Source organism: Thermobia domestica, chromosome 7 (genome assembly GCF_964235325.1).
Source record: "Thermobia domestica chromosome 7, izTheDome1.hap1.1, whole genome shotgun sequence".
Taxonomy (NCBI): domain Eukaryota; kingdom Metazoa; phylum Arthropoda; class Insecta; order Zygentoma; family Lepismatidae; genus Thermobia; species Thermobia domestica.
Window position 1 is genome coordinate 261,066,562 of NC_137460.1, and position 12,603 is coordinate 261,079,164.

General features: G+C 34.6%; 1 protein-coding gene across 1 annotated transcript; it reads left to right on the top strand.

Moving 5' to 3' along the window:
• The first annotated feature begins 439 nt into the window (after positions 1-439).
• On the top strand, positions 440-12,352 carry LOC145690865 (uncharacterized). Its single transcript, XM_081766258.1, has 2 exons — positions 440-1,118; positions 8,407-12,352. The coding sequence occupies exons 1-2, from the start codon at positions 757-759 to the stop codon at positions 10,271-10,273; spliced, it is 2,229 nt and encodes a 742-aa protein (XP_081622384.1). The 5' UTR covers positions 440-756; the 3' UTR covers positions 10,274-12,352.
• The last annotated feature ends 251 nt before the right edge of the window (positions 12,353-12,603 follow it).

The window sequence follows — 12,603 nt, forward strand, 5'->3', positions numbered from 1 at the left end:
ATGGCAATACCGCCATGGGATATATTTTCCCTACAATAGTACGCAGATAGTTTAAAACCTGTGAATGAAATTGTTTCTATTTCTTTTTTATTCAGCCAGTGCTCCGATATACACAAGACATCAGTTTTACTTAATTCATTTTCCAAAATTATTTTTAATTCGATTATTTTATTTCCTAATCCTTGGACGTTGTGGTGTAGGATTTGGAGATTGATATTTTTGGACTCACTTACGTCTTCTACTTTTTGGTTAGGAACATTACCGGTAGTTATATCTACTGCTTTTAGTAGAGGAGTATTACTTGGGCAACTTACATTATCTACAACATTTAGATCCGAGATACAAGACGGCATACCACAACACACATAACCTATATTACTTTTTTTGTCATAACAATTACAGGAAACTTCTCTATGTTTATTTTGCGGAAGCGTAGCACATGGGTCCAGAGAAAAAACAAAACATAATCGTTTTGTGAGTCATGATTCAGCCAAGGATTCTTATTCATGACGTGATATATACTTGTCCAATAAGATTATAAAATAGCAATCTCATATGCTAAAACGTTTGGGATCCGCAAATATGCTGCCGGGAGAGTGTCGTGGCTAAGGAATTAAGCAACTTCACAAGAAGAAGATTGGAAATATAAAGTTGCTTTTGTGAACGTTCTTGTAAATCATTTCATTAACACTGGCAACATAAAATATAAGGGAAGTATAAGAACAGTGTTAAATTCTTATTACATTTGAATTCACAATGGCTGGTGAGGCGTCTGTTAAGTTTGAATTGATGTGCAAAGAAGAATTTCCCTTTGACTTACCTCAGGAAGATCCACTCGAAGGGAAAGGGTGGACCTACGAACTGATGACTGACAACAAAGAGTTAATATTATCTACAACGGAAGGAGAGGAAACAATGGACAAGGATACAACTATGTGTTCTTTGGATGTGAAACTACACGTTGATAGGGTGAAATTAGAATTAGCAGTAGAAGATGATCCTGCATTTGAAAATATAGAAACGCTAAGAAAAATAGTGGTTCAGGAGACTTGCGTGTCGTACTCTAATGATTCCCAACAACTAACAACAAAAAGTTTAAACTCAGTTCGGCCGGAAAGGTAATGTTCAATTTTACATATACCGTACTAATTGGCTCAGATTGCTAATACGGTTACATGCGTTCCGAAACTTCGTTGGTTAAAAGCAATACTTTACGAGAAATATTTAGATATGGGAGATATCTCGAACGTAAGTTAGTTACCTACAATTTGGAAATTCCATGGCGCACATAGACTAGCTGTATACCATTTAAAAATAATAATAAGATCGATACCACTCATACAAATCATATGTAGTTCATACTTTGATAAAATATATATTTCAGTATTATTGATTACACATTTCTCACTAATTGTTGCACATATTTAAAATATGGGTGCTCGACGATATTGTTTTATTTATAGAGAGACTTATGTAAAATAAATCGTGAGAATGGTAGTTATCCTAAAATTTTCCAAATTTAAACATGGAATTTATTATATTAGAACAAAAACTATGGGCGTTTGGGTTTTTACTTAGGATTTAGCTCAAATGGGTCTATCCTCATTTTTCAGGAGGGCTTCGAAAGATATAAGCAAAATACAAGATAAACAATATTTTAACCAGTGTGCGAATTAGATAATCTATATTGGGGGGATAAAATTAGGCCAAAGGACATAGTCTGAAGGTTCAAATTTCAAAATGAGACAATAAATGCCTTACCCCCCATATATATATATATATATATATATATATATATATATATATATATATATATATATATATATATATATATATATATATATATGTGTGTGTGTGTGTGTGTGTGACATCTGTAATAAATAGGAGATTTATTAATTTAATAAATCTGCCGACAATAACTATGCATATATATATTGTCTGACATACACACACCCCGCTAAACCTTTCTGAACGTGTTTTAATGTTGTACTCACTCTTGTCCCCGTAGCTCTCTAAGGTTTATTTAGTTAATAATTCGGCTCGAGCGATAGCCATGATCACAAGCATATGTTAATTTTTCCACTTATATTGAAAGCTTCCACTTTGCATTAATACATACAGGTTGCGAAAAGAAACCTACTTCAGTCTAGTGAAAACCACTAAAATTATCAGTTAAACCGGACTTTTTTTTTAAAAAAAGAAAATCTAGATATTATCCTATCAAATAAGAAGTGGATTGTTACTGGTCCCGATTTCTCACATCAAGGTCAAATCGAAGGCCACATATTTAAAATCTCTCAATTCAAATTTTGAGCTTGTGCTTCTACTTCCCGCTAAAGCTGTGCTCATCACGACTTTTTTCTCCAAATATTGATTCCGTGATAGGCACAGAAAGTCAACACTTAAAAATTACTTTACTGTTAGGTTGAAGATGAGTTGATTCACTATGGGCTACGTTATTCAAATAAAGCAAAACATTACACTGAAGTTTTTCAGACAACATTAATTGCGTGGACAGCAAACTGTACAGCGCAAAAATTGAAAAATGAAGGGTTAACTTAAAAAAAAAAAAACCGCTCCAGTTGAAATGCTTATACAGACACGGACAATGACACGGAGAACCAGTCGTATTAACAAATGCTAAAACAAATCTTGAATCATTAGCTTATTCACTTAAAAATCACCTTCATTAACATGTGTGCTCACTAGGAGCGTATCCCCCAGCGTGTACGTTAACATATACTTACGAGAGAATACCTATATCTCAGATTTTGAGTACAGTTTCAAAAGTTCATTTCTGTAAACTGTAAAAGCAGTCATTACTATGCTAATTATCACAAATTAAATGCAACTTTTGAGTTGCATACACACAACCTACTAGGGAATGAAGACCATGTGCTAACAAAGAGTACACTGGAAAATGAAATAACATGTTATAACAAAAATTAAAATAAGATGATAATCGATACACATATAGAGGATGAATATGACATATCCGAACTTCGCCAAGTATGGTAGAAGAAGCTATTTGTTTACTTCTTCTTGGCCAACCGCTAAGAACATTTATAAATCTATATGTGGCTTTATTATACGCAATTAGTACATTCAAATTCACAAACGATGACGAACTGAAGGGTACGAAAGTACAGTTGCAAGTAACAACCGTAGTCATAATAACATAGTTCTACTAAACAACGTTGAAAATAGTGGGTAATTAGGTGGTAAGTAGAAATGACTAAAACTGAACAGTTTACATCGATCATTTCGAAATACAGCTACAAGATTAAATTTACAAGAAATAAAAATCAGTGAAATTTGGAGTTATACTAAGCATAGTTTGAGGGGGAAAGCGAGCATCTCTGGTGGGGATACTTCAGCTGACTTCTTTGGGGGGAACAAAATGTGATTGAGGGGGAAAATCCCCCTCATCCCCCCGGTAATTCGAGCCCTGATTTTAACCAACAAATGGATGTTCATTAATTGTAGAGTTCCATACATAAATTCATTTCATAGCTGCACTCATTTCTTTCAGGCAAGTCGACTTTTTACATTCCCAGAGATCATTTCTTGAGCATGAACCTCCATTTCTCAATATAGGAAACAAATGTGATTGTAACAAGAATACCAAATCGTTTTCTTTTATTTTATATTTTCTTTCTTGGGATGCATTATATTTCTCGTTTCGTTTTCTAACTTTTTCACTTTTGCGATAGTCAGCCATTATGAGTTTATTTTCCCAATTTACAGGTTCATTTTCATCATAGCTCTCGTTTGTTACAATGCCAAAATGCTTCAACACAGAGTAATTTGCTTTTACATTTAGATGAAGGCTAGGAGGGCTGACACCTAAACTATTACGCACAGAATAATTTAACAAAATGACAATTCGAGGGATGTATCTCTTTCAAGAAGTATGTTCTTCGTTACACAGTAATTTGAACAACCTATTCGTCTCCCTATGGATTCTTTCTACAATTAAGCTCTTAGGATGGTAAGGAGTTTTCTCTTAGTGAATTTTAATACCATATTCTTCCATATTAGATTTAAATTTTGCCGATACAAAACATCCACCATTATCCACCAATATGGATTTTGGAATTCCCATGGTTAGAAAATGGTAATATTCTAAACATCTTAAAACACATTTGGTCGTTGCGTTTCTGATTGGGAACATTGTGTAATATCTGCTAAATACATCTAAAATTGATAATGCAAATTTATTTCCAATATGAGAAGGTGGATAATGTCCTAACAAATCAATTGAGACCATGTCTCTTACATTCTTTACGGCTACAGTTTGTAAAAGTCTAGCTGGTGGCGAAGTTTCAATTTTCGTACGTTTACACACAACACAGTCACGCAAATAATTGCTGATATCCATACGCATAGATTTCCAATAATAACAATCACTTATAAAACCTAAAACCTTTTCGAAACGAAAATGCCCTTGTTCATGATAATTTTGAATTACATCGTTCACAAGTGAAGGAGGATTACAAATTTTCCATTGATTAAGAAAATGGTAACTGCGTTTCAACAAAATTCCATTTTCAATTTTGTAAAACTCACCAATATTACGATTCTTAACTTTAACATAATGATGATTGGGATTCTCTAAATACTTCATGATATTTTCATACTCTTTTTTTACTGATTAAATCTTGAACAAACAAATGTTTAAAACAAGAAGGCAATACTTCGTACTTATTAACTTCATACTTTTCAACCTCAGGAAACAAAATGATACGTGATAACGCATCGCTAGCTTGATTATCTCGGCCTTTAATATACACAATTTGTACGTCAAATCCCTGAATTTGCAAGCTCGAACGAGCAAGTCTAGAATTCCACTGTCTCATTTTGTGTAAATTTACCAACGAATTTTAATCCGTATAAATTTTTACATGTGTTCCATACAACAATTGAGACCAACGTATAAGCGGGACTACAATTGAAAGACATTCACTTTCAGTCACTGTGTAATTTTTCTCTGCAGACTTCAACGTTCTACTATAAAATCCTAAAATATGTTTTTTACCATCTACTTCTTGAAAAATAATATTTCCTAAACCAACTGAACTGCAGTCAGTAATTAAACAAAAATCGTGATCTAACAAAGGATGTGCAAGGATCACCTCTTGAACTAAATCATTTTTCAATTGATTGAAACTATCTTCACAAGATTGATCTGAAATCCGGTTTCTATTTTTCTTAAGTAAACCAAATAAAGGTTCAGATTTTTGAGCGAAACTTTCTACAAATTTAGCACGCCACTGGAGTAAACCTAAAACTCTTTGCAATTCTTTCAAATTTCTAGGTCTTGGAAGGTCTTTGATATATTGTACGTAAGAGGGATTCTTTGTAATGCCTTGCGGACTAATGTCAAACCCTAAAAAGCTAAATTTCGTGTTACAAAAAGTACACTTTTGTGGATTTAAAGTCATACCAGCCTCGTAAACTTTCTGAGATATTTAATCCAAAAATTGTAACTGTTATTCAAAAGTTATGGAAATTACTGAAACATCATCAATATACGAGACTACCTTTTTGTACATACCTGCCCCAAGGACAGTTTGCAAACACAACATAAAAGCAGCTCCTCCATTTATATAACCAAACGGAACTCGAGTATATTGATACATTTTACCATTTCGACAAAAGGCTGTGTATTGTTTAGTTTCTTCACTTAAACACACTTGCAAATAACTTCCCACAAAATCTAGACAAGATACGAATTGAATTCCTTGGAATTTGATGAGAATATCATCAATCTTATTGATTTTTAATTGCTTTAATTTGACAAATTTATTCAACTGAGTTAAATCTACAACAGTACGAAGCTTACTAGTAATTTTCTTGGCTACACACAACAAAGGATGACAATGCACGGAGACACATTTTTCAACTACACCACATTCTAGCCATTCAGCTATTAGTTGTTGAATATTTTCTTTATACTTAAAGGGTATTGGGTACTGGCGTTTTACAATTCGTTGGTCAGTTTCAACTTCAATAGCATATTTAAATTTATTACATTTACCTGGAAAATCGCTAAAGACCAATCTATGTTTCAATAACAAATCATATAATTGCTGTTTTTGAACATTAGATAAATTTTCAATTTCAAGAACTTTTGTTCTGATTTCATTAACAGAAGGAAAGTGACTTTGGGTACTATAAGTAGTTTTACTTAAATTACAAATATCCTGATTTACTTTTTCATTATTATGTGATTTCTGAATTTCCTCATCCAATTTATGAATTTTTTCCCCGTAGAAATGATACGAAAAATTTACTTCAGCAGCTTTGTTCAAACGTGCTTGTTTTATTTGCTATACATTCAAATCATTATTGATAGTATACTTTTCTACATGTTGAAATGCTTTACTGTTTTCTAACAAACTATCCATCCATTCCTGCGTCAGCTGTTTCTTATGAATTTTTAAATTCTTAACTATTGGACACTCTAGCACAGGTTCGACTACACCTTCGTTCTCGCTTTCAATAGCAAAATCAGTGTCAACACAATTCACATTTTTTACGTGAAAACTAACCTTATTAATACTCTCTCTAGTAAGTATTTTCACTTTACCTTTATTTTCATTACTTAAAAGGGGGTCACAGCCAGATCTGTGCTCATACTCTTTCATTGGTACCTTATAAGTGTTAGGGTCGTAACCTACAGTAACAGATTTCTCGCCAAAGTCTAATTTTGCATTAGCTAGCGATAAGAAATCTCTGCCTAGCAGACAATTACAATTAAGGCCGCTGACAACAATAAATCTAACATCATAAGTTACAGGTCCAATTTCTACACAGAGGGTAACCTCATCCTTAACAGATTTTGTTCTTTTTCCCCTATAATCTACTAGAACAATTTGAGGAGCGGGCTGTAATACAGCGTTTGACACTATGTTAGATATTTTTTTCCACGTATTGTAACTTGACAAGCTAGCCGAAGCACCTGAGTCGCACAGAGCATAAAGATTTTCGTTCATAATTTTGACAAGAATTTCATCAGTGGCACATAAAATTACATTACTTTTACAAGAATCTTTAGTTTCCTCTTCGTCAGATGAGAAAACATCATCCCACTGTACTAAATCTATTAAATTTTTATCGAGCTTTAAAAAAACAGTCTGACCATTTGGAAGGAATGCATTATTTAACTCATTACTACACGTTTGAATTAATTTCCTCCTATGAGCACTCTTCAGGCAGGACGTTTCTAGTTTGGGGGAGGAAATCTTTTTTGAAACCCAAAATTACCTGCAGTGTTATTCATAAAATTCGGTCTCTGTGGCCTAAACCCAGTAGGATTACCAATAGTCGAAGGATTTACAAAATTTCCATTACTGTAACCGGTCTGAGGTGAATTCTTCGTTTGAGAATTACCATTCGCTGGCCTATTAGTCACACCACTAGTGACTTCACCTTGATTTACGTTAGAGTTATTATTATCTACAACTGAATCATGATTACAAAAACATATACTTTCTTCGTGCCTTTCAGAACTACCATTATTGTTCAATTTTTCCTTTTTGTTTCTACGAAAGGAATTTTTTCTTTTCCGATTACCTCTGTTGTTTGAATTTTCGTTCGATTGTACCTGATCTGACTCATCACAATCATTAACACCATTCTGATTATTTTTGTGCTTACCGTTCTTGTTAAGAGACACCTTATTAACTTTCAGAAACCTATGATTGTTACTGTTTTTACGATTATCAGACCTGGGAATTGCTTGAATGTAATAAACCGTGTGTTATCGCCGATGAATCGCCATCAAAATTTATAAAGTAAAAAAAAAAAAAAAATGCTCGACGTGTGTTCGATCAATGAACCTCCAGATCACTAGTCAAGCGCCTAGAACACTAAACCACGATCACAACGCTGTAAATGATTCGTCTTTAGTCTGGTTACGTTAAGTTTCTCTGCCTCAGCTTGGAAAGTTATATGTTATTTTGTTTTCTTCGTTTATAAAAGCTTTTCGTGTTCCTCTTATTATGATATACGTGAATGATTTTCGGTACAGTTTATATTAATAAATTGAGTCGTTCTTAAACTTTTGGATCGTTTCTCTCCACACGAAATTACAGATAAGACAGATTTAATTCTCATACTGTGCATTTGTTTCAAATCAGCTGCCATTACCTGATCAAAGACCGCCACGATATAAACGATGGGTCAATTTGATATAGTGAAACAAACTACAGCCTCTTATTTTGAGAATAGAGAGATATGGAAATTTCCTTGTGATACTCCACTTAATATTTGTACAATATTTCAGGTAATAAAACATATTAAGCGTAATTTTTCATGAAATATAGCGAATGATTACGTTTTTTTGTTGCTACTTACTCAGTATCTCCATTCACATTTCCTTGTTTGTTGAATTTGTTACAGGCGCGATAACGTATTAGCTTTCCATGGAGAAGAGGATGCGTTTACTACATTAGAGGAAGCCATTTCTCATTCTTATGAGAAATCGAATACTTCCCTGCAGTTTGGCGAAAGTTTTCATCGATCACGTTTGTCAAGACACATGCTGACACAGGAAAATGAAAAGTGTCATACGTACCAAAAGAGTGATAAACGCTTTAGTCAAAGTTCAACTTTTTCAAGCGGTAAGTTAGTGCATACAGGTGAAAAGTCCCACATCTGCGGAGTATGTGGAATGGAATTTAGTGTATGTACAAGTTTGGCTACGCACATGTTAATTCATAAAGGGGAGAAATCTCACACATGCAAAGTGTGTGGTAAAGGATTTAGACTACGTCGTTATTTGGCTACACACATGTTAATCCACACAGGAGAAAATAATCAAACATGCCAAGAGTGTAGTAAGGCATTTAATCGACGTTCAAATTTGGCTAGACACATGTTAATCCACTCAGAAGAGAAAAATCACACATGCCACGAGTGTGGTAAGGTGTTTAGTCAACGTTCAATTTTGACTAGACACATGTTAATCCACTCAGGAGAGAAACCTCACAGATGCCAAGAGTGTGGTAAGGCATTTAATCAACGTTCAAGTTTGACTACACACACGTTAATCCACTCTGGAGAGAAACCCTACACCTGCCAAGTATGTGGTAAAGGATTTAGTCTACGTTCTTATTTGGCTAGACACATGTTAATCCACACAGAAAAAAATATTCACACATGCCAAGAGTGTGGTAGAGCATTTAATCGACGTTCAAATTTGGCTACGCACATGCTAATCCACACTGGAGAAGGAGCTCACTTATGCCAACACTGTGGTAGGGTATTTAATCGACGTTCAACTTTGGCTACGCACATGTTAACCCACACAGGAGAAAAAGCTCACACATGCCAAGAGTGTGGTAAAGGATTTAGTCTTCGTCGTTATTTGGCTACACACATGTTAATCCACTCAGGAGAAAATAATCACACATGCCAAGAGTGTGGTAAGGCTTTTAATCGACGTTCAAATTTGGCTACACACATGCTAATCCACACAGGAGATGCAGCTCACTTATGCCAACACTGTGGTAGGGTATTTAATCGACGTTCAACTTTGGCTACGCACATGTTAACCCACACAGGAGAAAAAGCTCACACATGCCAAGAGTGTGGTAAAGGATTTAGTCTTCGTAGTTATTTGGCTACACACATGTTAATCCACTCAGGAGAAAATAATCACACATGCCAAGAGTGTGGTAAGGCATTTAATCGACGTTCAAATTTGGTTACACACATGCTAATCCACACTGGAGAAGGAGCTCACTTATGCCAACACTGTGGTAGGGTATTTAATCGACGTTCAACTTTGGCTACGCACATGTTAACCCACACAGGAGAAAAAGCTCACACATGCCAAGAGTGTCATAAAGGATTTAGTCTTCGTCGTTATTTGACTAGACACATGTTAATCCACACAGGAGAAAATAATCAAACATGCCAGGAGTGTGGTAAGGCATTTAATCGACGTTCAAATTTGGCTAGACACATGTTAATCCACTCAGAAGAGAAACCTCACACATGCCAAGAGTGTTCTAAGGCATTTAATCAACGTTCAATTTTGACTAGACACATGTTAATCCACTCAGGAGTGAAAGCTCACACATGCCAAGAGTGTGGTAAGGCATTTAATCAACGTTCAAGTTTGACTACACATATGTTAATCCACTCTGGACAGAAATCCTACACCTGCCAAATATGTGGTAAAGGATTTAGTCTACGTTCTTATTTGGCTAGACACATGTTAATCCATACAAGAAAATATTCACACATGCCAAGAGTGTGGTAAGGCATTTAATCAACGGTCAATTTTGGCTACACATGTTATTTCACACAGAAGAAAAAGCTCACATATGCCAAGAATGTGGTAGGCACTTAATAAGCGTTCAAGTTTGCCTAAAGTCGTTAATTCACACAGGAGAAAAAGCTCACATATGGAAAGAATGTGGTAGGGCATTTATTCAGCGTTAACATTTGGCTACACACATGTTAATCCACACAGGAGTAAAACCCCAGACATGCAAAAAAAAGTGGTAAGGCATTTAAATGACGTTCGATATTGGCTACACACATGTTAATCCGCACAGGAGAAAAAGCTCACACGTCCTTATAATCCCGGAATAGGATTTGCACAACGTTCATACGTGTTGAGCCACACAGGACCAAAACCTCACACGTGAAATATATGGAAAAGGATATAATCTACGATCAAACTTTGCAGGGCATTTCAATATACAAGTGAGAAACCAAAGATATGCAAAGAGCGTTGCACGGCAAAAGGTCGGCAATTTTGAAAAAGTAGATCATCGTGCCGCCGCGGACGGGAGCCGGCGACCTGCCACCGTCGACGGCGCCAATCCCTCTTGCTGACCGCGGCAACCTGATGGGGGAATTTGTACAGTCCGCAGCGAAAACCTGCTAAATGAGCATCTAAGTTTATTGTGAAGCGACGATTTTTTTCACTTCAAAATACCTGTGCAGGGGAGGAGGCCGAGGTTTCTCCTGGCGTGATTCGTGCCACTTAGACGTTATGTTGATTCCCTGTGCTGTTATTCTGGAATAGCTGACTTCGGAATCAACTTACATGCTCATGTGTCATGCTGTGGACTGTACAAAGTACATTCTGTAAAATTTTCAGTTATTTTCATTGAGTCCCTTTTTAGATATTGGCCTAAGAAAATTAACGTTAAAATGTTTTCGTCCACTGTAAAAATGACTGCCAGAAAAAAAAATTATGGCATATAATTTTTTTTCCAAACAGTGTTTTGTGATTATTTACCTGTAGGGAACTTATGATGAAAAAAATCAGGAATACCGAGTGGCCCAAAAGTAGGTATACACCCCTGCATTGATTAAGTATAACATTCTAGTTAATAGGTTTATTTGCTTCAGCTCTTCAAAGCTTAAGATATAAGTAAAAGGACATTAAGAACAAATAATAAAGAAACTAAGTCTACCTGATAGGTAACAATAAGAAATGATATAAAATGAAATGAACTGATAAGTACAGTACTGCATACCTACATTTGGGCCACCCTGTATAAAAAAATGTTGAGCAACAATTTTGTTTAAAATTGGATGATTTGAAATGGATTGATGCATATGGGAAAATGCACCAATGTATTACAAATGACAATATTTTCACCACAGTTACTTTCGATCGTTCAAACAAACAAAAAAATTATTTCACAGCTGATGCACGAGTGTTACACTTTCTTCCTTTCTTACCTTTACGACAGAATAGACTGAAATGGTGTGACGTCTCATCCTTTTCATTGCCATGGCGATCGCCATTTTATTTTCTAAACAACAAGTAGCCTAAATACCTAAAGAACCTAAACGCAAAGCGAAAACAGTGATGAAATATTGCAAACATTAGAGTGAATGACATATTTATGTTTCTTTTTTAAATATTTCTAATCAGTGAAACTAAAAAATATATATAGAAAAAGAAAAAATATTCTCATCTTTGTTCAACTTTAAATTTTTTTTTATTCATTAATATAAGTGTCATAACATTGCATACGTGTACAAGATAATTGTTTAACAGTTGTTTAGAATATACGCTGAACCATTCAAAACTGAATATTTTCTTATTGTGCTGCTTCTTTTTTTTTTTTTTTTTTGGTAGGGAATATAAGAAAAGATCTGACCTATGTCCATTGATGGTCCAGATTGAAAATTTCCAAAGGCTTGCTTTCTTCCCTTTTCTTTTTGTAATATTGTAGACATTAATATTGTGAATTTCCATTATCAAGAATGAACATAAGGAAAGTAAATGTCCCAATAGAACTAACATTGTTCTAAAAATTATTTTTTTTTAATTGTATATTTTTACAGTTTTCCTTTTGCCCACACTTTGTCAATCTGCACGTTAGGGTGATTATATTATGTATAATTGCATCTTAAGGTGGATTACATGATAATGACGTTTACATTAATTATTAGATGTCTACCTTATCACTTGAAAATGTTGCGCTTTTAGAAAAAAGTTCCTTAGATATTACTCTTTTTTATGAATTTTCTTGATTTTATTCATAATATCTAAATCCCTTGGCCACACAGATATGTATACTTAAATACGCACATATCTCTTTCCTACAGAGATGTTGAAAAATG

Bases quoted from the DNA above. Each gene is read 5' to 3' on its own strand.
- LOC145690865 (XM_081766258.1), top strand. From the start codon at position 757: ATGGCTGGTGAGGCGTCTGTTAAGTTTGAATTGATGTGCAAAGAAGAA. The intron at 1,119-8,406 runs GTAATGTTCAAT...AATTTGTTACAG, and splicing joins AACTCAGTTCGGCCGGAAAG to GCGCGATAACGTATTAGCTT.